Here is a 27,551-nt window from a genome sequence, read left to right as displayed (position 1 = left end):
CATACCAACTATATGGTACATTGATCACCACCACCAAATATATTTGAATTTACCAACTAGTCTATGCTTCCGATTGGTCAAAGGTGATAAAAAGCCAATCTGCTGTACAGAGCACAGCAAGCTAAATAAATAAGTAATAAAATAAATGGCAACATTAACACAAGGTTGTATTTTTTGATCCTTTACCGATGATTACATGGCCTCTTTCATTTGTATGTACATGCTGTTTTAGACACTTTGAGTTCAGTGTCCCACCTACAGGTGGTTGGATCTGTTTAGATCTCTTTAGTGCAGGATAAAAAGAGCTCTAGGTCATGCATGTCAATGTTGAGGAGCATCTAGCCAAAAATTCCATATGCGTACCTATTTTAAGCATTTTGATGTTTAAGGTACCAAAGGGACTACATTAGAACAAGAACAATTTGCAAAAAAGTTGGATCAAAACAATTCAGAGATATACAACAAACTGGTTGTTGCTGTATTGTACTATGTTTCCCTTTAAAGATACTGTTCAAATTATTACTCATTAGACTTATTCATTCAAATTCATACAAATTGCAAATTTGCAGAAAACGAGACCAGAACCCCCCATGAAACAGTAGGTTTTGGTCCATATGGACATGATGGCATCACACAGTTGCTGCAGATTTGTCGGCTGCACATCTCTCGTTCCACCACATCCCAAAGGTGCTGTATTGGATTGAGATCTGGTTACTGTGAAGATGATGTGAGCTTTGTGACATGGTGCATTATCCTGCTGGAAGTAGCCATCAGAAAGTGGGTAAACTGTGGTCATAAAGGGATGGACATGGTCAGCAACAATACTTAGGTTAAACAATGCTCAATTGGTACTAAGGGACCCGAGAAAATGTCCCCCACACCATTACACCACCACCGCCAGCCTAAACAGTTGATACAAAGCAGAGTGGATCCATGCTTTCATGTGGTTAAAGCCAAAGTGTGACCCTGCCATCTGGAATCAAGACTCATCAGACCAGGCAACATTCTTCCAGTCTTCCATTGTCCAATTTTCGTGAGCCTGTGAGAATTGTAGCCTCGGTTTCCTGTTCTTAGCTGACAGTAGTGGCACCCGCTGTAGCTCATCTGCTTCAAGGTTCGGCGTGTTGTGCGTTCAAAGACGGTATTCTACATACCAACGAGTGGTTATTTGAGTTACTGTTGCCTTTCTGTCATTTCAAACCAGTCTGCCCATTCACCTCTGACATCAACAAGGCATTTTCGTCCACACAACTGCTGCTCACTGGATATTTTCTCTTTTTCGGACCACTCTCTTAAACTCCGACCAGCCCGTCTGGCATCAACAACCATGCCATGTTCAAAGTCACTTAAATCCCCTTTCTTCCCCATTCTGATGCTCGGTTTAAACTTCATCAAGTTGTCTTGACCACATCTACATGCCTAAATGCATTGAGTTGCTGCCATGTGATTGGCTGATTAGCTTTTTTTGTTAACAAGCAATTGAGCAGGTGTACCTAATAAAGTGGCACAATAGTACAATGTTGGGTCTTTTTACATGTGTAGTTATACTGTATATGCAATATAGGGAGGGCTTGAGGAAGCTAAGAAAATGAACCATATTCACTGCTGCTGTGATATATAAAGTGGACATCATTTTAGTTTGTGTAAAAGTTAATTAGCTTCATTACTCCAGTGTGTGAAAACGGAAGTACAAGGGGCTGTAAAACTAATATTCAATTTTCAGCCTGAATGTTTGAAAGGTAAAAGATCCATACAATGATATTGTTCATGCCAGGAGATAACCAAATAATCAATTGTTCCATGATTTTGTGATGTAAGTATGGTCTCAGAAAGATGTTTGGATTCCAAAGCGTGTCTCCGTTCAATAATCTATTTCGTTATTCCATGCAAACGAGGTAGATAGGCTAAGAAATTGATTGTCATTTAGAGAGTGAAGCAAGAAGATTAAGCTCAATAGCATTTCACAAGCCACATTAATCATTGCAAACTGACCCTTGTGGGAAAATCTGAGACATGTTCCCATGTCATGCATTTCTTAAAATTAAATATCTTAAATCTCAGCAAATGTGCCCTGCTACAGGTATTTAATGTCATTCAACCCAGAGTTTCTTAATGTCAGCTTTTAAGTACCCAAAATAATGTATGTTTTCAAGATATAATTAATTAGCACTTTTCTGTTAGTCTGACACTTATCACTTTGTGAGAGAAATGGATGTTAGCTCAACAGAAAAATACATGTTACCGGGCCAACATAGAAAAAGATTTAAAGTTATATAAGCTTTTGTGACCCATATTCTATCTAATGAAGAGACCACAGAGGGCCTGAAAAGCGCATGTAACTTTACATCTTTTTCTGTAATTGCCCAATGATTAAATATTGGCTTAAAGAACATTTGCACTCTTAGGGATGCTTGAGGATCGGATTTCATAAACTATGATTTTATAAAATTATTGTAGACGCTTACATAGTTTTTTGTGGTTTTATAAACACATTTTATTGATTGTTTCTCCTACCCCTAATTGTATCGACAATGAACCAAAGATGGGCAAGCTGAGCGAACGGTGCTTTACAAGCCGGGTCTAGGCTACGTGTTCTAGACCCTTACTATTTCAAATGTTGTATAACATATGTTAAGAGAGCCTTTTTAGAGCTGTCCCTGCTGGCAAATTTTGAAAAGTTTTATTTTTCTCCTAGCTCTTCTTTGTTTTCTAATAGAAATTAATGACTTACCTTATAGAGTTCACCTAATCAATTCTATGACACAAGGGCTTTATACATAAATCTACATTAATGTCTTTAATTACTCTAATACTCATGATAAATACATGATGAAGTAATACATAATAGCTCAGTCTCTTAAGCACTAACCAAGAAAGTTGTGTTTTGTGCATACTTATTAAAACACAAATAAATTGTTTTACGGATCCCCAGTTTTGTCACAGTATGATATAAGGCATAGGCTAGTGTTGTTACTTGATTCTTACTGAGGGCTTGTCCAAAGGCTGTATCTTTCAAAGATACAGCACAGCCATTTAATAAACTCATTCTGTTCTCAAGGAAAGAAGACCATTAGATGATTCCACTGTTCATAAATACTTAACAGGGGCTAATACAGTTTGCTTATACTGCTGAGTATAATAATGTAAGTGTCTCTCGGCACACTGTCACATGCAAAAGACACTTTTTGGGATGACTCCTTCCTTTAGTCGTGTAGACAAGAGGGATTTGGGTTTTTAGAGAACTGGGCAAACTTTTGTGGTTGGGTACAGACTCTATAGCAGGGATGAGTTGCACCCCAATGAGGACTTATGTTCTGGAAGAAAAGATGGTTGTATGGTTGGAGATTTTAATGTAGAGTGTAGGGGGAGGGTGAAAATAGAGGGCTAGTATAGGTTCAGGGCAACTTAGATTTCAAAAGTTGTGTAAGGAATGGTGGGATAAGCATAGATACTGAAATAGCTAAACCCCAGCATGACTCTGCCAGTCTCATATGGAATGCATCATGGAAGAGTGAGTACTCAACATAAATATCATAAATTGGTACTGCAGCTGCTGTGGAATGCATATCGCATGATTCTCAGCCCCCCATTTGGTGGGGTGAACATCATGAGAAATGTAATAACAGCACTTTAAGTGCCAAACGTTAGCCATAGTTGCAGCAAAACTACCAAGTGTCCTATTTTTGGATCCAAGCCTATATGTCCCATTTTTAATATCCTCTAACTACCCTCTTTTTTGACGTGCATTACAGAGCTACATTACACAACCTTAACTTTTCTTGACTGCAACTCCCATGATGTTGAGCAATCAACATTGCTAACTGATTATTATTAAAAGAGTAGCTAGTAACTGTAGATTAGGCTTTGGGGGGCTACACTAAGCTGACAGTACAAACACTGACTTGTTAACTGCATCTACAATAATAGCCAGCTATATTAGTAGCGGAACTCAATAGGAATTGTAGTTATAGACCGGGGTTGTGGTTGCCTACACTACACACTAACCTTTTTTGCTGTTGACTGCAGCTCTGTGTGAAAAAAAGTCGTCTTTTATAATGAAGCTTTGGTTTATGTGACACTGCTGTGCTCCATCTGAGCATTTTACAGAGTGAGATTCTTCTCTGTGAGACTTGGTGAGCCTCAGCCTCCCATTTCTCACAGTGTCTAAGACTTTCTAAAGTTTTGATTTAATTAAGACAATTTATTAATTTAATGAACTTAGTTAACTAATATAATTAATTAATTTAATTAAGATAATCTAACCAGTCCACTACTATCCTTAACCCTATAACTCTAAGCTAATTGTGACCCTCTTCCTTTGATCAATTGTTCTTAAATTTCCTAAAAAAAATACAATGCAATGTATCTGTGACTAAAAGGACATCTTTATTGTCTGAAAAAAGAATAACTGGTTTGTTAAGTTGACTAAAGGCTATTGAGCACCACATTTTATCTAAACTTAATTAGGTAAGTCACTCAGACTCACCCCACGTTAACGCAACAATGACACAAAGGACTTATAAAGTTAAATGATCAACAGAGCCCCGTTGACTTCAGATTAATTCAGAAACGAGGTCTGTTATTACCTAAGTCAAGTAAATTCAAATGTTCACCACTTTCATGTTAGTGGATATCTTGCTATTTATTTATTTTATGTGGTAAAGGAGGGCTGGAACTAATTCCTGATTGAACAATCCCCATACTCCTTCTAATGCAATATTAATGATAAACAAAGCTCCTTAGCGTAAAGGTGACTTTCATGAAACACAAATGTTCCAGTAACTGTAGATGAACAGTGCCTTTCTTTCTCCCAGACAGAATGAGGAATAAACTAGAGGACAAGAAGGAGCAGATGATACCATGAAGAGAAGTTCACAGTCACTCTGTTGCCATCTGTTTAGTAAGTAAAGATTAACTCATTGAAAACATGTTTACCTTCATTAATCTTTTTATAGATCCAGTCCATTGGGACCAACTTGCAGATGGAAAACCACTTGACTGCCTATCCACTGGCATTCAACAGTTTTGTAAATTAATATTATATTGGTGTAATAAAGGTCCCTGTTTTTTGGGTTTTTTCTTTGTGTGTTAATAACAAAATAATCTTTATACCACACACTTTGCTGACCTTCCTGAATATTCACCTATTTTCACATATATTGAAAATTATTGGGCCATTATGTTGGCCGAATATTGGGCCATATTACCGTATTTGCTCGATTATAAGACGAGGTTTTTTCCAGAGCAAATGCTCTGAAAAATAACCCTCGTCTTATAATCAGGGTCGTCTTATAATCAGACCTCAAATAGGTCTGATTATGAGACTAAGATCCAGATCCCCCGCAGCGATGCAGGGGACCTGGATCCTCCTGTGTTAACCCCCCCCCCTCCAACTTACCGGTGCTTCTGAGTCCCCGGTGCTTAGTCCGGGCTGCGTGTAGAGCTCTACGCGATACAATCGCGTAGAGCTCTACACGCTTCCCGGACTAAGCACTGGGGACCCAGATGCAGGGGACCTGGATCCTCCTGTGTTAACCCCCGACCCAACTTACCGGTGCATCTGAGTCCCCGGTGCTTAGTCCGGGCTGTGTGCAGAGCTCTACGCGATACAATCGTGTAGAGCTCTAAACGATACAATCGCGTAGAGCTCTACACGATACAATCGCGTAGAACTCTACACGCTGCCCGGACTAAGCACCGGGGACTCAGATGCACTGGTAAGTTGGAGGGGGGCATAACACAGGAGGATGCAGGGGACCTGCATCCTCCTGTGTTATGCCCCCCCCCTCCTCCAATTTACCGGTGCTTCTGAGTCCCCGGTGCTTAGTCCGGACAGCGTGTAGAGCTCTACGCGATTCGCGTGGAGCTCTACATGCTGCCCGGACTAAGCACCTGGGGCTCAGATGCAGGGGACCTGGACCCTCCTGTGTTATGCGCCCCCCCCCAACTCAGAAGCACCGGTAAGTTTGGAGGAGGGAGGGGGAGTGTTAAATGGGGGATGTAAGGCATTTCTGGAGGCAGAGTGCTCTGTGAAATGCCTTTTGACCCCTTTAATGCCACTCTGCCTCCTGAAATGCCTTAAACCTCCCTATATGCCACTCTTCCCCATAATATGCCTTTTAACCCTCTAAGTGCCAGAGTGGCATATAGGGTTAAAAGGCATATCATGGGGCACAGTGGCATATAGGGTTAAAAGGCATATCATGGGGCACAGTGGCATTTAGAGGGTTAAAAGGCATATCATGGGCAGGGCCGGACTGGGACTGAAAAGCAGCCCTGGAAAAATTTGGAGACCAGCCCCATATAGTTTATCTCACGGTCGCGCTCTTTAACCACACGCACCCCTTATACACACCCGACTCACACTATTCGCCATTCTTTTTATCTCATTATTTGTATTAAAATGCCAGAAAGCAAAAGTGTTAAAAGGCCCTAATAAATGAAATACATTACACATAATGGGATCAAAACATTTGCTACAGCGAACATTTTAGATGAAAAAGTTCAGTGGAACAAAACACTGATCACATTATTCTTCACGATATTCTGGTAAGAAACTTTTGTTTCTTTATTAATTCATGTAGACTGTTTTTTTCATATTTAATATAAGCTATGATTGAGACATGTTTGTTTTTTTCCCTTTTATTTGCCAACCAACCCCCGAGTTATGCACATCTGCCCCCAGGCTTGCCACTCTGCCCCCTGATATGCCTTCTAACCCCCTATATGCCACTCTGCCTCCAGAAATTCCTTATACCCCCTATATGCCACTCTGTCCCATGATATGCCTTTTAACCCCTTGTATGCCACTCTGCCATATAGGGGTCAAAAGGCATATCATGGGACAGAGCGGCATATAGGGGGGTATAAGGCATTCCTGGAGGCAGAGTGGCATAAAGGGGGTTAAAAGACATATCATGGGGCACTCTGCCTCCAGAAAAGCCTTATGCCCTCCTATATGCCACTCTGCCTCCCTGATATGCTTTATACCCTCCTATATGCCACTCTGCCCCATGATATGCCTTTTAATCCCCTATATGCCACTCTGCCTCCCTGATATGCCTCAATCCTCCTATATGCCCCTCTGCCCCGTGATATGCCTTTTAACCCCCCTTTTGCCACTATACCTCCAGATATGCCTTTTGACCTCCTCTATGTCACTCTGCATCCAGAAATGCCTTATACCCCTCTATGCCACTCTGTCTCATGATATGCCTTCTAACCTCCTATATGCCACTCTGCCATATAGGGGTTAAAAGGCATATCATGGGACAGAATGGCATATAGGGGGGTAAAAGGCATTTCTGGAGGCAGAGTGGCATAAAGGGGGTTAAAAGGCATATCATGGGGCACTCTGCCTCCAGAAAAGCCTTATGCCCCCCTATATGCCACTCTGTCCCATGATATGCCTTTTAACCCCCATATGCCACTCTGCCTCCCTGATATGCCTCAACCCTCCTATATGCCCCTCTGCCCCGTGATATGCCTTTAACCCCCTTTTTGCCACTATACCTCCAGATATGCCTTTTGACCTCCTATATGTCACTCTGCATCCATAAATACCTTATACCCCTATATGCCACTCTGTCCCATGATATGCCTTTTAACCCCCTATATGGCAGAGTGGCATATAGGGGGTTAGAAGGCATACCATGGGACAGAGTGGCATATATGGGTATAAGGCATTTCTGGAGGCAGAGTGGCATAAAGGGGGTTAAAAGGCATATCATGGGGCACTCTGCCTCCAAAAAAGCCTTATGTTCCCCGATATGCCACTCTGTCCCATCATATGCCTTTTAATCCCCTATATGTCACTCTGCATCCAGAAATGCCTTATACCCATATATATGCCACTCTGGCATATAGGGGGTTAAAAGGCATGTCATGGGACAGAGTGGCATATAGGGGGGTAAAAGGCATTTCTGGAGGCAGAGTGGCATATAGGGGGACACACTTACATACACACACATGCCGATTTTTTTTGTTTTTAACACATACAAAAAAAATATTATACATTTTGTACAAAAAAATACATTACTTTACTCACCTTCTACTTCTCTTGACTTCCGTGCTCTGGTAGCCGCACACTGTTCTCTTCTCTCTCCTGACAGGATGTCACTGACACGACATCCGGTGCTGCAGCGAGGGGGCGGAGCTTTCACCCTTCACGCTGCTCCCATCACTCTGCGGCATCAGATTGCTGGGAATGTAATCTAAACGGCCGGTGCGTGCTGATGCCCCCAGCCGGAGCTACTTTAACACTTTTTTTTTAATTTATATGGTAAGCTGGATCGGCTCGCCATATAAAGTAAAAAAAAAGTATTAAAGCAGAGGCGGCCGGCAGCATCAGCACGCACCGGCCGTTTAGATTACATTCCCAGCAATCTGATGCCGCAGAGTGATGGGAGCAGCGTGAGGGGTGAAAGGTCAGTGCGAGGGGGCGGAGCTTTCACCCCTCACGCTGCTCCCATCACTAGGCGGCCATCGCACACGGCTGCTGGGTGCCGATGCGGCCGGCCGGCGATACTGTAATACATTTTTAAAATTTAATATGGCAAGCCGGACCAACTTGCCATATTAAATTAAGAAAAAAGTATTATAGTAGTGCTGGCCGGCCGCATCAGCCCGCCCCTGGTCCCAGCCCACGGACCTGCCGGCCCACCGGGAAATTTCCCGGTATCCCGGTGGGCCAGTCCGGCCCTGATCATGGGGCACAGTGGCATATAGGGGGTATAAGGCACTTCTGGGGCAGATGTGCATAACTGGGGGGCAGGTTGGAAAATACAAGGAAATAAAACCAAAATATTTTTCTCAATCATAGCTTTTATTAAAATAAATAGTTTACATGAATTAATATTTACTGGTAAAACTTTTTTCCTATAGGGTCGTCTTATATTCAGGCTTTTTCTTTTTTTTCCTAAATTAATATTAAGATTTGGGGGTCGTCTTATAATCAGGGTCGTCTTATAATCGAGCAAATACGGTATGTTGATTTTAGTTTTGTCATATGGTATGTGAATGTGAGACAATTGGGGCTCCAGAAATTTATAACAAAATAACAAAAGTTATTTTCTGTGATTAGGATTTAAGGTAATGTTTTTAATGGCAAATTAATTGTTTTTAATTATTTTGCTCAAACAATTTGAGACTGTTTATTTTGCATTCACTACTTGATATTCCTATCAATGCCCAGTGTTGTGATACGAGATATTAAAGATTATATAAGTACACCCTCCATGTAATCTCGTGTTAAAGACAGTAAGCAAAAATGTGAAAACTAGGAGCACTCCTATCCACAATTTGTTTGATAGAAATAAGGTGTCTCTCTTGTATGAAAACCACTGAGCCAATTCTATACATTAATAAGAACTCATACTCTTCTCTAGGAAAGTGGACCATGTGATTATTCTACCGTTCATAAATACTTAACAAGGGCTAACACAATTTGCGTATGCTGCTCGGTATAACAGTGTAATTTTCTCTCTACATACTGTCACACGAAAAAGACACTCTAGGGGATGGCTCCTTCCAGGTGGAAATCATAATTGCCTGCATCTATTTCATAAGTTGGAATATTTCAGATACTTTGGCTTAATAACCTTGTATATAATTGTGCAGAACTCTAATTACACTTTCCCTATGTACTTCAGAAGAGACACATGGGAGGTAATGTATAGAAAGCTATTTTGGAGCAGAGTGGTAAAAATTATGCATTTACCTAGCAACCAACTGAACGTGCTTGGTGACTTTTTGCCATTCTATTTGGTCCTCGTGTCCTGGGTAGTAGTCCAACTGTTCTGCTTTTGAATTTGCTCATATATATTCACGTCATAAAGTAATTTGTGCAGCTGAATAATTTGTGGTATAATTAAGCGTAAAGTGTCTTCATGTCATGTATAATCCTATCTCTCTGTTGTATGAAAGCCTCAGAGCCAAATTTACACATTTATAAAAACTCATTCTGTTCTCAAGGAAAGAAGACCATTAGATGATTCCACTGTTCATAAATACTTAACAGGGGCTAATACAGTTTGCTTATACTGCTGAGTATAATAATGTAATTGTCTCTCTGCACACTGTCACATGCAAAAGACACTTTTTGGGATGACTCCTTCCTTTAGTCGTGTAGACAAGAGGGATTAGGGTTTTTAGAGAACTGGGCAAACTTTTGTGGTTGGGTACAGACTCTATAGCAGGGATGAGTTGCACCCCAATGAGGACTTATGTTCTGGAAGAAAAGATGGTTGTATGGTTGGAGATTTTAATGTAGAGTGTAGGGGGAGGGTGAAAATAGAGGGCTAGTATAGGTTCAGGGCAACTTAGATTTTAAAAGTTGTGTAAGGAATGGGGGGATAAGCATAGATACAGAAATAGCTCAACCCCAGCATGACTCTGCCAGTCTCATATGGTATGCATCATGGAAGAGTGAGTACTCAACAACTGGAGTGCCAACGCTTTTATATCATAAATTGGTACTGCAGCTGCTGTGGAATGCATATCGCATGATTCTCAGCCCCCCATTTGGTGGGGTGAACATCATGAGAAATGTAATAACAGCACTTTAAGTGCCAAACGTTAGCCATAGTTGCAGCGAAACTACCAAGTGTCCTATTTTTGGATCCAAGCCTATATGTCCCATTTTTAATATCCTCTAACTACCCTCTTTTTTGACGTGCATTACAGAGCTACATTACACAACCTTAACTTTTCTTGACTGCAACTCCCATGATGTTGAGCAATCAACATTGCTAACTGATTATTATTAAAAGAGTAGCTAGTAACTGTAGATTAGGCTTTGGGGGGCTACACTAAGCTGACAGTACAAACACTGACTTGTTAACTGCATCTACAATAATAGCCAGCTATATTAGTAGCGGAACTCAATAGGAATTGTAGTTATAGACCGGAGTTGTGGTTGCCTACACTACACGCTAACCTTTTTTTCTGTTGACTGCAGCTCTGTGTGAAAAAAAGTCGTCTTTTATAATGAAGCTTTGGTTCTTTGAGGTTTGCAGGCATTTGTTTATGCACAACCCTCTTAAGGCTCCACCACATGATTTAAATCAGGTTGAGGTCTGGATCTTGACTGGGCCATTGCAACACCTTGATTCTTGTCTTTTCCAGCCATTATGTTGTATATTTGCTGATGTGCTTGAGATAATTGTCCTGCTGCATGACTTGATTTCGGCCAAGCTTTAGCCGTTGGACAAATGGCCTCACATTTGACTCTGGAATACTTTGGCATACAGAGGAATTCATGGTCAACTCAATAACTGCAAAGCAAACCCAGTTCATCACCCCTCCACCACAGTGCTTGACAGTTCTGATATGCTGTGTTTGTTTTTTGCCAAACGTGGTGCTGTGCATTATTATCTCCGTTTTTGGCCTAATTTGTCCAAAGGACATTGTTCGAGAAGTCTTGTGGTTTGTTCTGATGCAACTTTGCAGACCTAATGTCACGGACTGGGTCCAAGCTGATGGCTGGAAGGACCCAGCGCGCCCGATGGTTGTTTGCAGGAGTCTCGATGCAGTAGCGGAGTCTGGGGCAGGGCCTGGTGCAGGGTGACCACACTCACCCAGGCGTTGAGCACCTAGGTAGTGCAGCCAAACACCAGCGCCCTGATATGGCAGCAGATGTAGTCCAGAACAAAACGAATCCTGCAGGCACCCTGGAGCAGGCATGAAGCATATCACTGAATCACGAGCAGGATGCTGCAGGCTGGGAGAATGAATGCTAAGCAAAGGGTTAATGTAGCAGACAAAAAACAAGCAAGGGAAAGGGAGACCAGGCAAGAAACATAATATGAGATATACACGAGAAGTGGCTAGAAGCATGACATGAATTGAAAGATATAAACAGGCACAAGACAAGGAATAAACATAACCTGACAAGACATACATGGTACAGGGCACAACAAAGGACAGGGAAGAAGGCAAGGAACACAGGGGAAGGAATGAGGAGCCGGAACCCTCGGACGCTTCTCCTATAAGCAAGGATAGGACATATTAACTGGGACATGGGGAGAGGAGAGAGGAACCGGAATCCCCAGATGATTCAAGGAAGAAGGGCAAAAGGTACATAAGAGACAAACAAACATGAATACAGAAACTAGCCTAGGACTACAAGATAACTATTGGAGATTCAGTCACATGATATGGCCATAGTATGCTTAGCCCACCACTACGCCAAAGTACTCCAATGACGGTGGGTCCTAACGCTAATCCCTGCCGACAAAGATACAAAACAAACCACACATGTAAACCAAACACATAGCACAGAGACATACCTTAGACTGAAGACTGCAGACTGAGACAAACAGAACACAGGTGGGGCACACCTAATAAAGGAAGCAGAGCTGAAGCGAAGAGCCGGAGCAGAAGCAAGGAATGGAAAATAGAACAAAGCAAAAGGAAATCCAGGAATGGATCAAAGCAAAGCAGAGAAACTACAGCAGGACAGATATGCAGCTCCGCAGCCTGGGCAGACCGTGACAGTATCCCCCTCCGAAAAGAGCGGCCTCCGGACGCGAACAGAAACATCAATAGAAGGAGGGCCCGCCCTCAGACGGGAGAACGGAGGAAACAAGTCAACCCAGGAACCAGCATACAGAGTCCAAAAAACGTAGGAGTCCTTCGATGACCAGCACTGCCGCTAGTAGACAAATCTCCTCCAAAAACAGGAATCAGAATGACTGTACAGGATTGAGGAAGTAGTCTCTAGCTGACATTTAGGGCCAGACGAAGGCAAGGTAGATAAGCCACTTGACAAGGCAGACACGGCAGGAACCCACTTGCTGGGCAGACACGACTGGTACAGGTTCAAGCACAGGCACGGTTCAGGCACGGGTTCAGGTTCAGACAACCGGTTGCCCACTTGCAGGGCACACGGCAGGTTGCCCACTTGGAGAATACTCGACCAAGGTAGCCCGGATGCAGGCACTCATACTGGGAGTCCATAGTGGGGCGCTGGCCGCAACTCAGGAAACCCTCTTTCAGGGTACACGGCGGGTTGCCCACTTGGAAAATACTCGACCAGGGTAGCCCGGATGCAGGCACTCATACTGGGAGTCCATAGTGGGTCGTTGGCCGCAACTCCGGAAACCCTCTTTCAGGGTACACGGCAGGTTGCCCACTTGGAGAATACTCGACCAAGGTAGCCCGGATGCAGGCACTCATACTGGGAGTCCATAGTGGGTCGCTGGCCGCAACTCCGGAACATGACAGGAAGCCCACCGGAAGGGGCAAGCTTGGCAGGAAACCCTCTGGAAAGGGCAAACTTGGCAGGAAACCCTCTGGAAAGGGCACGCTCGGTAGGAAGCCCTCTGGAAAGGGCAAGCTTGGTAGGAAGCCCTCTGGAAAGGGCAAGCTTGGTAGGAAGCCCTCTGGAAAGGGCAAGCTTGGCAGGAAACCCTCTGGAAAGGGCACGCTCGGTAGGAAGCCCTACGGAAAGGGCTCACACATCAGGAAACCCTACGGAAAGGGCACGCTCGGTAGGAAGCCCTACGGAAAGGGCTCACACATCAGGAAACCCTACGGAAAGGGCACGCTCGGTAGGAAGCCCTACGGAAAGGGCTCACACATCAGGAAACCCTACGGAAAGGGCACGCTCGGTAGGAAGCCCTACGGAAAGGGCTCACACATCAGGAAGCCCACCGGAAGAGGCGAGCTTAGGAGGAAGCCCACCGGAAGGGGCGAGCTTAGGAGGAAACCCCTTTTGATGGGGTGCACGATAGGAAACCCCGTTTGATGGGGTGCACACGATTGGATAGCCCTCTGGCCGGGCTGGAATGCTGCAGACAGGTACGGAGGCCCACTGGAAGGGCAGACGGGTACGGAGGCCCACTGGAAGGGCAGACGCTGCTAACTCCACTCCGCGAACTCCTGGCCATTTACCTGTGGCCATGTGTCACGGACTGGGTCCAAGCTGATGGCTGGAAGGACCCAGCGCGCCCGATGGTTGTTTGCAGGAGTCTCGATGCAGTAGCGGAGTCTGGGGCAGGGCCTGGTGCAGGGTGACCACACTCACCCAGGCGTTGAGCACCTAGGTAGTGCAGCCAAACACCAGCGCCCTGATATGGCAGCAGATGTAGTCCAGAACAAAACGAATCCTGCAGGCACCCTGGAGCAGGCATGAAGCATATCACTGAATCACGAGCAGGATGCTGCAGGCTGGGAGAATGAATGCTAAGCAAAGGGTTAATGTAGCAGACAAAAAACAAGCAAGGGAAAGGGAGACCAGGCAAGAAACATGATATGAGATATACACGAGAAGTGGCTAGAAGCATGACATGAATTGAAAGATATAAACAGGCACAAGACAAGGAATAAACATAACCTGACAAGACATACATGGTACAGGGCACAACAAAGGACAGGGAAGAAGGCAAGGAACACAGGGGAAGGAATGAGGAGCCGGAACCCTCGGACGCTTCTCCTATAAGCAAGGATAGGACATATTAACTGGGACATGGGGAGAGGAGAGAGGAACCGGAATCCCCAGATGATTCAAGGAAGAAGGGCAAAAGGTACATAAGAGACAAACAAACATGAATACAGAAACTAGCCTAGGACTACAAGATAACTATTGGAGATTCAGTCACATGATATGGCCATAGTATGCTTAGCCCACCACTACGCCAAAGTACTCCAATGACGGTGGGTCCTAACGCTAATCCCTGCCGACAAAGATACAAAACAAACCACACATGTAAACCAAACACATAGCACAGAGACATACCTTAGACTGAAGACTGCAGACTGAGACAAACAGAACACAGGTGGGGCACACCTAATAAAGGAAGCAGAGCTGAAGCGAAGAGCCGGAGCAGAAGCAAGGAATGGAAAATAGAACAAAGCAAAAGGAAATCCAGGAATGGATCAAAGCAAAGCAGAGAAACTACAGCAGGACAGATATGCAGCTCCGCAGCCTGGGCAGACCGTGACACCTAAGCCATTCTGCCATGTTCTTTTTAGAGAAAAGAGGCTTTCTCCTGGCAACTCTTGTACTGTCATGAACTGAGGCCTGTAGAGTCTGAGATGTAACTTTTGGGTTTTTGCAATCTCTCTGAGCATTGCACGTTCTATCCTTGGTGTGAATTTTCTGGGGCATCCACTCCTGTTAAGATTGGCAACTGTCTTGAACTGTTTTCTGCTTTAAAATAATCTTTCTCACTGTAGAATGGTGGACTTTAAATTGCTTGGAAATTGCCTTATAACCCTTGCCATATTGATGGACATCGACAATTGCTTCTCTAAGATCATTGCTGATGTCTTTCCTCATTGGTATTGTGTTTTCAAACACCTGAATGCTCTAGACCAACAAACTGCTAACATTCCAGCTTTTATGGAAGCAAGCAGGTAAGGGTATAAGCAGGTAAGGTAAGAGAGAAGCAGTAAGGGTGTACTTAGTTTTTCACACATGGCTTCTACATTTTGACTTTATTTTTGTTGATTACATCATGGCACTGTGTAATATGTCATGTGGTGGTGTCATCTGAGGTTGTATTTACATCATTTTTAGACCTGCTAAGGAACAGATGGTTGTTATTATATCCTGATGTAAAACCATAGAATTCAAAGAGGGTATACTTTCTTTTTTCACAGGAGTGTATGGTCAGCCACTATTGCAGAACGTTTCCCTACATCTGTCCACAGTCTTAGATGGTTTCAATGTGAGATTTCTGTACTTCACAAAAGCCTTGTGATTGTATTTTAATGTGGTGTGTTATGGTGAGATTACATGCATTAATTGCATTGTTTTAATTAGTTACAATGTATCATGATAATGTAGCGTTTTGCAGGTGGGTTGGTTGGTTGTGTCTGATAGTTTACCTTTTAAATGTGTGATTTACTAGCAGGCCATCCACTTTTGTTCTCTTGAATAGTTTATGTAAATACTAATTCATTATGCTGTTTTAGATCTAATTACTGAGAAATTGAGTGGAAAAATATGTTAACCAAAGGGTAGCCGACAAGTGCCCCATTATTCCCGTGTTCCATATGTGGTGGTGGGGGGGGTGATAAGAACAGAAAATCATCTCATGGTATAGAGCCTAGTAAGCACAGGATGGGCATAATGTAATAAACCTATAAGAGGAGTGGAGTACTGGGGATGACGAGGTGGCCCTGGTACTGGAAGTCTGGATGTGCATGGCTGTTCATTATGTTTCTGTAAGTTGTATGTCTGCAGTATGGTTCATGTTTAAAATGCATTGAGCATGCAGTGCTTGAGCATAGACCTTCATGATGAAGACGTATTGCTTCTCTACACAGAACAGTGGTAGACAGTCTAGCAGACAGCTCACAGCAGGCAGTAATAACACGCCCTGTCTGCTCTCAGATTTAAATTAAAGATGTTCATATTTGCGCCAGCAAAAATGGCACTCCACCCAGAGAGATGTCACTGTTCACCTGTTATTGATCATTATTCCGAATCATTTTTTTTGTTTAATCTTCAAGTACAGATTTGCTTATGAAACTAGAGGAACCTTTCATGTGATTAAACTGCTTTTTTTAATTAATGGTGCAGCAAGTTATTCCAAATGTGTGCAGCACAGTGATTAAAATTTATTTTTATTGGCATTAAAATATATCTATACAACATTTCCATGGCTTAGACCAAACAAAATACATTATTTTTTACTGTTCTACACAATAAAAAAAAATAAACACCTGTTTTCTATATGTGTAATATTTATTACATATGTATAAGTAATAATTGATATACAAACAGTTGTGAATGTATATAAGGTTAGATTAATTTTATTCATTTTATTTAATACATTTTTAGATAAGTTATCATGAGTGTAACAAACAACACATATTTAACTAGATATTTAACTAGTAGGGGGGATTAGATGTGTGTGCTTTAAACACAAGTATTTGAGAAGGTTTAACCTTCACTTGACTCACCAACAGTGGAATTGATCCAGAAGTACAGCAAATCAGGTTGGACAGCAAGGATAGAGCCCAAAGACTAAGACAAATAGATCATTCTGCTCTGTACCTTTTCTAAATGGTGCAGCTTTTTCATTAGCAGAAAAAATATTTCTTTCCTACTCCAATTTACCTACTAATTTGATTTCCATTTTAAGTTCTATTCTATGTGACTATCACTTTGAATGTTGGGGCACATGCTGGAACAAAGCAAATATTGCCTTGTCATTAACTACAGTAAGTTGTATCAGTTTGCTTCAAATGGATTGTTTATTTGAAGCCCAAAGTGAAACTGAACATGGGTTACATTAGTGAATGTATTATTATTATTATTATTATTATCTTTTATTGATATAGCACCAACAATTACACAGCGCTTCTTATAATACATTAATTCAAGGGATATGACAGACTAAGACAAACCAACACAATACGCAGAGTAGGAATGGGCTGAGAAAAACATAAAGTGTGGAGACAGGGCAGAGGTAGTCTGGGAGTTGGTCCTTGATACATGTACAGAAACCAAGGCAGAGGGAGGAGTATTTCATGAGAGTAACCAATCCATATTTTGTCTTGCCTGAGACTGTATGGTAGTGAAATAATTGTTTAACTGCTCCATTGGAGAACTTAGAGGGACAGTTTTTAAAGTTATCCCCATAATTGGTCCTATTATAGCAATAGAAAAGAAAATATTTAATAGTAATTTGTACTTACTTTCTAGATACAGTGTTTCGGTGATGTCTGCTTTATCCATATTATAGACTGTTTTCAAACCAAATAAACTTGATGATGAGAGGGATGTATGTATTTTTGCAGTGTTGCTGTGACACATTAGTCCAGATTATTCTTCCAGCTACAGGTGTATGTCACAGACATCATCTCTTTAGCAATATTATGTTCATGTTCCTGTTTGTCTTTCAGTTAAGTAGTTCAGGCTGGCAAACAAGATGGTTAGACCTATGATGTCAGGGTGTAACTAGAAACCACTGGTTCCCATTGCGAAAAAGTACCATCTTTGTCCCCAAACAGCTTGTCACTGCCCTTAAACAGCTTGTCGGTGCCCCCAAACATCTTGCTGGTGCCAAATTTGTCCCAACACAGCTTGTGTGTGCCATATTTGTACCTAAACATCTTGTCAATGCCCCCAAACAACTTGTCTGTGCCATTTTTCCCCCAAACAGCCTACCTGTAATATTTTGCCCCCAAACAGCTTGTCTATGCCCTTCCTTACACCACTTGTCTGCAGGAGTTGTGTATCTCTCTTACTCTGTGCTGTGTGTAGACTGATTCAGCATGCAGAAAGTGAATGTAATGTCACTTCCTGCCTACTGGCTCAGTCAGGCACAACATGCAGGGAGAGAGTATGAGAGATCATCCTATCGGATGTGAAGAGGGCTACTTAAGCACTGCATCTGTGTTGCTGGCCTTTATAAATGATTGTGTTGAGCAAATATGTTCATGAAATAAACTTTCGATCAACTATTATATGTGATTGTACTTATTTTTTGTACTCATGTTGATTTCATACATCTGATTTGAGCTGAAATCTAAGTTGAACGCACATGCATGGACAGGGAACTTAAGTAAAGAACAAATTGCCAACATTTAAAATCCAAACCTGTAACTGTGAACTTCAAATGATCATGAGACTAAAGCCCACAAGCCATGACATGTTTAGGCACCCCATGGGAGGTAATTAAATACAGTTTTACTTAGGTGGCACAAAATAGCTGTGCTTCCAGACTGTGTTAAGGGGGATATAGACTGTAATTGTTATATGGATATCCATGATTATCTGTTGCTACTGAAGCTACATGTGTTTGTTGTTCACATACAGGAGACCTTATTGATTATGGTGAGAAACCACATAAAATATGGGAAATCCAGTAATTAGACATGTGCTGACCTAGAGACTCATTCCTTTACTCTGAATGACATTGACTGATAGCGCACCTGCTGTCTAATTAAGCAAAGGGAGGATAAATAATGTGTCAAGATCTTCCAGAATAGTGTCTATCCATTCACCATGCAGACACATGTATTGGATTTTTAGTTTCTTTTTTTTCATTAACTTTAATTCAGTCACGCTGAAGACAGTTCCAGGAGGGAAACAGCCCTAAGCCACATTCTTTATGGACAGATCACCAAAATGGGCATTCTTTTTCCCTAGTGAGCAGCAGTTATAGGGGCTGATTGAAGAGACGTTGCTTGTAACTGTCTCATTAACTGTAAAATAGTGTCTCTTTCTCTGCGCCACACCACATTTTTAAGATGAAGATATGATGCCATGTTCCGGCACAAAAAAGGGGTAGGTCGTGAAGGAGGCTGGGGCTGCGGTCTTGAGTTCTGGCCTAGGGCAGTGCCTGACATAAATCACACCCTACAAACTTGGGATTATTTCAATAACCGAGATAAATAATAAACAAAAATAGCTACCAAGGCTGATTTAAATAAAACCTATTATGTTGATTGATTGGGTTGCCCTTTTTTTTTCAAATGTGTATGAAAACTGTACAGCAGTTACATGTGAAGGAAATTCATAAAACATTATGCTGACAGAAGAAGAATGCATGAGATGTGATCTAAGGACTGTTACAGAGCAGTGACACTGCAGGGGTTGCACACGCCGGCTCTTTGATGTCACTTGGAGTGCTCTAATGTCAAACCCCACAGTTTCTAATTCAGAAGGGCTGTCTTGAATATTTTCACACAAAAGAGCTTTGTTTGAAATGGTGTTTTACTACTATTCATATTTTTTGTACACCTATCTACTTTAAGCATGTTTTATCATTAGACTGTTGGTAACGGCGGTTTCATAGGATTGCTAAAAATTGGTAGAAAATTAATACCTGGATGGTCATAAACTCTCTGGGTTTGTCTTTTGACTGAAGGAGGATTATGAAGGTATTTTAGGAACATACAATTTGATGGCAGATAAGATCTATTCTGCCCAGCTAGTCACCATTTTTCTGATGTAAAGACTTAATCAGTCTTAAAACCTTAATCAGTCATTGGTCTTGTCTTAGATTCAGGACACTTATGTGGCTATTCAATGCATGTTTATATTCCCTTAACCTGTACCACTTCTGCTGGGAGGCTGTACCCCTTATCTACCAGCCTCTCAGACAAGTAGAACTTCCTTACATTAAAAACAAGTCTCTTACCCTCTAGTCTTAATTTTCCTCAGATGTATCTCAAAATAAAAACAATGAAAAATTCCTACCAGTTCTTACATTGATATCGTGAACAAGTTACCGCAGTTTACTAGAACAGCATGCCAATAAGAATTGGTTTTCATTTATAAATGTGTTATAGGCACAGTAACAGAAATACATGTGCAAAACTCTGATTGGGCCAAATTGTATACAGTAATACAGGACATACATTTAAGGACACTCGCAAGTAAGGACATTGCAGTTCAACCATTACCCTGTTTACATATGCATCTTGCTTTGTGAGAATGGACACATAACCGCATGGCGCCAGCACATCTGATTGTCTTTCGAGCAACTTTAGAGCATTTTGTGGTGGAAATTTTGTGGTGCTGTGTCCCTGCTTCCCCTGGGCAGTAATAGAGAGGTTACTCGCACAGTGTGTGAGCAACACAGAGATAATCTGCGGGCCTGTGCGGAAGTGGTTGCAGTTGCGAGCGTGGTTGCAGCGGGCTCCTTTTACACCGCATTAAAGTCTTCCCTGCTCAGTTACACAAGCTTGCACAGCCTCCGTGGAGCGTCTGAACGCATAAGGCCGGCCCTGAGTGATCGTATATTGCTAATATTGCTTGTTTATTGTCTCAAACTGTTCTTGATTAAACTTTGACCGTTATAACCAAACAACGTTAATCACCAATGGAAAAAACATAACTGACTGGTGTAGACATAAACCAAAGTTATTTTGCTGTGCCCACTGGCATCTGCCTCACAGCACAGTTAACAAATCAACCATTTCCATCGCCTAAGCTCATGGGCGTAGGAACCCCTAAAAATCTGGGGGGGCAGCATTTTCCCCCATCGGATCCCCACTTTATCCCCATCTCTCACACTAGGAGTCACACTCTTATCATACCCAGGCAGTCAGTACATGCTGGTACAGGGTGGCTGTAAGTGATGTGCAGACCCCATATTGCTGGCAGCATCAATACACAAGGGGGGCAGCTAGCTAGGTTTCAGCATGTACTGGCTGACTTGGCATGATAGGAGTGTGATTGCTAACAGCAATCACAGTCCCATCATGCCTAGGTTCCAGCACTTACACATCCAACCAGTAAATGCTGGAACCTAGGCATGATGGGGCTGTGATTGCTGTTAGCAATCACACTCCTATCATGCCAAGTCAACCAGTACATGCTGGTACAGGGTGCCTGTAAGTGATGTGCAGACCCCATACTGCCCCACAGCCCCATCAATCACAGCCCCATCATGCCTAGGTTCCAGCATTTACTGGTTGGATGTGTAAGTGCTGGAACCTAGGCATGATGGGACTGTGATTGCTGTTAGCAATCACACTCCTATCATGCCAAGTCAGCCAGTACATGCTGAAACCTAGCTAGCTGCCCCCCTTGTGTATTAATGCTGCCAGCAATATGGGGTCTGCACATCACTTACAGCCACCCTGTACCAGCATGTACTGACTGCAATCATAGTCCCATCATGCCTAGGTCCCAGCACTTACACATCCATGCTATCACACACACTCATTCAGTCATATAATCATTCATTCACAGATTAATTCCCTCAATCATACATACTCATTCAAACACCCTCCCCACCCCCTTACCTGCACAGCACCTCCTCGATGCCGCTCACAGACTTCAGCAGGGGGCGGTGCCTCCCTCTGCGTTCTCTGGTACTGCACAGAGGAAGCAGGATGTGATGGGATGTCACGTGAACTCTGCTGGGTTCCGCTTCCTCTGTGCAGTACAGAAGACCCTCCCACAGGTAAGTAGCAGGGCTCGAGGTGCGGACCGCGTAAGATCTGTTGCCCTGGCTCCCGATCTTACGTGGGCCGCACCTCGAGGTCTCGCGGGCCGCATTTGCGGCTTTTTTATTGGGGGGGTTCCTACAGCCCTGGGGGGGATTTCTTCATTATCGGTCCCCCCCCCCGCATGAGTTACTGGGGGGGATCTGTCCCCCCCCCGGTTCCTACGCCCATGCCTAAGCTCCTGCCTCTGAGAGTGTTTTGCACCTCAGCCTGCAAAGCCTGTGCACAACTAGTAATTCCATGTTACTAAGGACTGCTCCCGCATAATGCCAGCAACTATTAAAAAACAACAAACACAAATGGGGGGTCAGAAAATTCTTCTGTAAAAAGGGGGATTTATATCCCAGGATTCATATAGCCCTCTGTTTACCATTCCCTCATTCTTCTTCTGTACAACATGTCTTCATACATTCTACCAGTCCTGGTGATTTTCAGGCACCTAATATCCTGGGTAGCTGCCCCACCGCCCTACTATTGCAGGCAGTGTGGAGCATGGGCTGGTTGGGGAGATCTTCTAAGCAGAGACCTCCTTTGCAACTCGCATGAAGCCTCCTCGGTGTTGCAAATCAAGAAACTAGGGCACACCCAGCAAATACCATTCAGAACACCTGTCTGAGACATAAATATTGAGGATTCTGTCCCACTGTACGGGATACTGTAAATTGCTTAGCCCACCACTTTTGGCAAGTCATATATCGTTTTATTTGGCTATATTGCTTACAAAGGAGCTGAATCAGTGGGACTGCACTGGATTTTAACCCATTGAGACTCTCAATTTAAAGCCTTCTCCGGAGGCACCGGTGAGGCAGGTGTTTTGTGTTTGGTAATTATGTTTTTAGCAGGTGTATGTGTCTTAAGGTAAGTGAATGTCATTGTCAATTCTGTATATTGTCATTTTTAATATTACGCTTCACTCTCCCTTACCAACGTTCTATAAATAAAATGTAATGTAAAAAAGAAAATACTGATGAATGTTGTACTTTACTCTAAGTAATATATTTAATTTTCAAAATCATCAACCAGCTAAAAAATATTGCATGTAGATATGTTGAACCCATAATGATAAAAGGATAATTAAGGTAAATTTGTTCAATTTCTTGGCGAACACGATACAAACAGCTCAGGGTCACCGCGCGTAGCTAATCAGATCTAGTCTGGTATTGTGAAAGGCATTTTATCTTTTTTCTTCGGCCTGGCTTTTTTTCTTTGTACTTTCTCTGTCTACATTTCATAATTTACATTTGAGCAACTTGATGTGGTGCTGACATAACTGAATCTTTTTCCTCTCTTCGGGTGTGCTTCAGTCACTATAGTAACTGGACGCAGTGACTCAGGTACATGATCTTTTTATAACCACCTTTTCATTTTGTAACCATAGATATAATAGCATAAAAAGTGAGTAGTGCGCAATAGAATTATATAAATAATATAAGATGCAAATATACAAGCAAAAAAATGTAATAAATAAATAAATGTGAATGTGCTGCTGGTACACCTCAGAACAAATCCCCAGTTTGTTAAAGAAAAACTACAAAAACATATATAGGTGACCGCGCCCCTCACACCAAGTGAGTATAAATAATGCAAATGATACCAATTCAATGTAGCTTCAAGGAAATCCGAGCAGTATGTAAAATTCAATCATAAAACAAAGAGAAAAGAAAAAAACATCATAGTGTAATTCATCAAAATAGTTGTGTGTATATATCTAACAGGCAAAATGGACCCTTACGTTTGGTGGGGCTTATTCAAGCCCATAAACCGCGTAGGGGGGTGAGCGGAAGGGATTGTTCGTCTCCCGAATAAATTTCAGTCTCCACCGTAGAATTATTCAAAACTTCGTGATCCCGGAAGAAGAGCGAGAAATCGAGGTAACTACTCCCAAATTCTTCAAAGCACAGATCCGGAGGCGAGGGTGAGATAAAGATGAATACTTTAATATAATAAATAAATAAATAATCGGACTAGCGGCAGTTTTCAAAATCACGGCGTCCCGCGTTCATCCACTGCTGCACAGCCGAATGTATATCCGCAAATAAAAGTCACGTCCTCCTTCTCCTCTGTCACAACGTGCAACGTACGACGCGTTTCGTGCTATACTTCCTCAGGTACGTTGGTGGATCCCTTTCTGTGCTCCTTTATAGCCGTCTTTAATTGATTAGATCAATGGTAAATTGTCCACATAGATTTGTCAATTGTCCATAATTGGGTTCTTCATTATAATTAAAGTATATGCATTTAATAAATTAATTAAACAGGATCACAATATAGAATCATATTAAAATAGTCCTTAGATATATTCAAAACAATCCTTAATTATATTTGAAACAGTTCTTAATTGTATTTTAAAATGTAGGTCTTTATCATTAATACTATAAGGGAATAAATTAGTTAATATACATTATCATAAGTAGTAAATCTATAAGATAACAACTATATAATAGATCATATGTAAATATACAGGATAAGAATATAAATGAATAAATATTCGCGTAATTCGCATATGTAGTATAAAATTATTATCACCATCCACATTAATTGACCATGTAGTTAGGGGGCTATTTAAACTTCTTGCCTTAAAAATACATTGTCTCCTGAAATGGATTTATAAAAATATAGTAAGAATTCGATAAAGAAAGTACTAATATACCGATAAAAAAACGATAAGAAAAAGGCCTCAAAATCATTTATACACTAGATAAAAAAATAGATATAATAGCAAATAGTAAATGAGACTGAAACATCGACATTTGACATTTTTAATCATCGCAATAAAATAATTATTTTTATAGCATGTGCTATATATATATATATATATATATATCACATTTGATTGCATGGATCTATGGATCTCTTTTCCGATGGATCACACCAGCTTGCAATAGCACCTATACTGAGGGTATATAGATCTGTGACATGGTAAGTGCATACTGCTGGCTCATACTGCTGGCCTTGATACAATAGCATGTACAATTTTACAAATGACACGATACAATTTTACAAACATCCTTGATTAATGGAGCCATTTATCACAGACAGCCAATGTTCTTTCCATTACTTACCACATAACTGCCATAATGCTGTGGTGTGTAATGAACAAGGTTTAATGTCTCATTCAAAATGGATCTATCCCAAACCATAAACAAAGATATATAAATATATCACTTAACTATCCTTCCAGGTAAAGAGTTGCGCACTGTAAGCAAAATCTATTCAGACGAAATTATCTGGCATATATCCATCTCCACCATACAGGACACTGGATTTTTCACCAACATAATTTTTTATCCCTCAGTGTAAGGAAGGAAATTGAGCTGCTGAGGCAGAGCAGGGCAGGCATTGATAGGAACAAAATCCCCCAGAGTAAGGAACGGCATTAAGGCGCTGGGAACAGGGCAGAACAGGCACCAGCAGACAGACATCCAGCCACTAGTAAGGAAAGTAATAGAGGAGCAGCAGTAGTAGTAGCAGGATAGTAGTAGGATAGTAGGGCCCTCAGAAGGAAGGCACTGGCAGATGATAGGCACATGTAACACATTGGAGCAGGACTGGATTTAATATATATATATATATATATATATATATATATATATATATATATATATATATATATATATATATATATATATATATATATATATATAAAAATTATGCCTGATTTTGTCACCAATGTTTATCACTGAAGAATAATTTATGATATCGTAGAAAGATAATTAAAGGTCCACAAATTAGAGGTTTGGCTGGTAGCGTAAATTGGCAATGGTCTTAAACCAGTGGTTCTCAACTCATGGGTCGTGACCCAAAAGTGGGTCGCAACCCTGTCTTCAGTGGGTCGCAGAGGGTCAGGGCCGGACTGGAGGCATACCGGGAAAAGTTCACTTTCTTGGGGCTGCCTAACACATTCTAGCGGCAATCCGTGAGCAGCAGGCTGTCAGGACCGCGGCCGCAAAGATCAGGGCCATCAGGCAGCCTCTGGTCCGGCATGTACTTTAGCATTACTCCCCAACCGCAAAGCAAGTTGCTTGATTGGTTTGCGGTCGCTGTCTGCTCCTAGTGAGAGCTGAATAAAGTTTTTCTCTGATTTCTCCTCCCCTCTTCCTGTTGCAGCCCGCGGACAGCCTTTCCACTCCCTCATCTTTTCTGAGGTTTTTTTGGGTCGCGACTTAATGACCAAAGACAAATGTGGGTCCTGAAGATACACGGGTTGAGAACCGCTGTCTTAAACTACACACTTTTTATTAGTGAAGATGAAGAATAATATATAAGATAGAAAGATAATACAAAATATTAATAAATTAACAACTAAAACCCACTGTGCAAGCACAGTCAAATGCCTAAATTTGTCACAAGTATTTTTTTATGTGCGTTTATCAAAAAATAAATTGAGGATAATGTCTACAATAAACAAAAACTGTCTGCGCTTCTTACCCTAATAAAGTTGGCAACAAATATATAAACATAATATAAATGAGAGGTTTTGGTTATATGAATTGGCCAAAGCATAATTAAGCTCACCCGCCACGGGAGGTTTAATTGCACCTCCCCCAACACATTAATAAGGTTTTGGTAGCAGTATAAACTGCTTTGTGTGCCCACTATGTAGGCGGTGAGAGTAGGTTCTCACCCTATTGAGAGTGTGCCTTGACGTGGCGGGTGAGCTTAATTATGCTTTGGCCAATTCATATAACCAAAACCTCTCATTTATATTATGTTTATATATTTGTTGCCAACTTTATTAGGGTAAGAAGCGCAGACAGTTTTTGTTTATTGTATACATTGTACAGCCAATACACTGTTTCTTGCAGCATGCTTACACCTGTTTGGTAGGCCTCGTATTATACATTTGTATTATTTGAGCCTGTGACCAGCTCAGCGCACCGACATTTTTTCTTTTCCCTGAGGATAATGTCTGTTTAGTCCATGTATTTTATACATACACTACATTAGTACACTACAGCTTCTCCAATCCACCCCACATTAGTACATTTTCTTTAGTAATTAACTTGCAGTATGGTATATGAGTAATGAGCATCAATCTCAGGGTAACTGTCACTGTCTCACACTCCAACGCTCATAAGTCGGTAACTGCTGCTACTGACAAGTAAAAATGATGTCAGCACACTTGTATATAAAATGCTTGTCCCTTCAACTCTCATCCTCACTCATAAAACTCAAAAACATTTAAAGTTGCAGTCACTCGCAAGCATTCTCAAACAAGTTGTATATGAACATGGGAGTTGTTTTGTGAATGTTAGCATTTGAAGTCAAGCAACCTCAGTCAAGCCTTGTCAGTCACGTTAACCCTTAATTCGACTCACTACTTAATTTCTTAGTAAATGTTATATAAAAAGAAGTAGAGGTGGTGTGGTTACCATAGCAACCAATTCAATGGTCCTGCATATTGCTAAAATGTTACCACTTTGTACTGGGATCCATCTGTGTGCATAACCACTTTGCTTCACTAAAATTTTCCCATTTGGGAAATGGCACATTTATGAAAGTATTCTTTGACTTTGGAATTGTTGTAGAGAATCATGAAATCATAATGAATGCCAAGTACTAGAACCAATATACAGTATAGCATCAACACATTTTCCTTTAAGCATGTTTGGCAACATAAATAGCCACTAATTTTG

General features: G+C 41.7%; 1 protein-coding gene across 2 annotated transcripts in view; it reads left to right on the top strand.

Annotated features, from left to right (window-relative positions):
* Positions 1 to 27,551, top strand: part of TMEM108 (transmembrane protein 108) — a 99,312-nt gene that overhangs the window by 41,559 nt on the left and 30,202 nt on the right. The window contains exon 3 of one of the 2 annotated variants that reach the window (XM_053466335.1): positions 4,819 to 4,900. In XM_053466335.1, the coding sequence (XP_053322310.1) occupies positions 4,861 to 4,900 (40 nt within the window). In that variant the 5' untranslated portion in view covers positions 4,819 to 4,860. Of the gene's footprint in view, positions 1 to 4,814; positions 4,901 to 27,551 lie in introns of both variants that reach the window. The other variant, XM_053466334.1, reaches the window with a different exon arrangement.

This window comes from Spea bombifrons, chromosome 5 (assembly GCF_027358695.1).
Source record: "Spea bombifrons isolate aSpeBom1 chromosome 5, aSpeBom1.2.pri, whole genome shotgun sequence".
Lineage (NCBI taxonomy): Eukaryota > Metazoa > Chordata > Amphibia > Anura > Pelobatidae > Spea > Spea bombifrons.
This window is presented reverse-complemented; position numbering and strand designations above follow the sequence as displayed.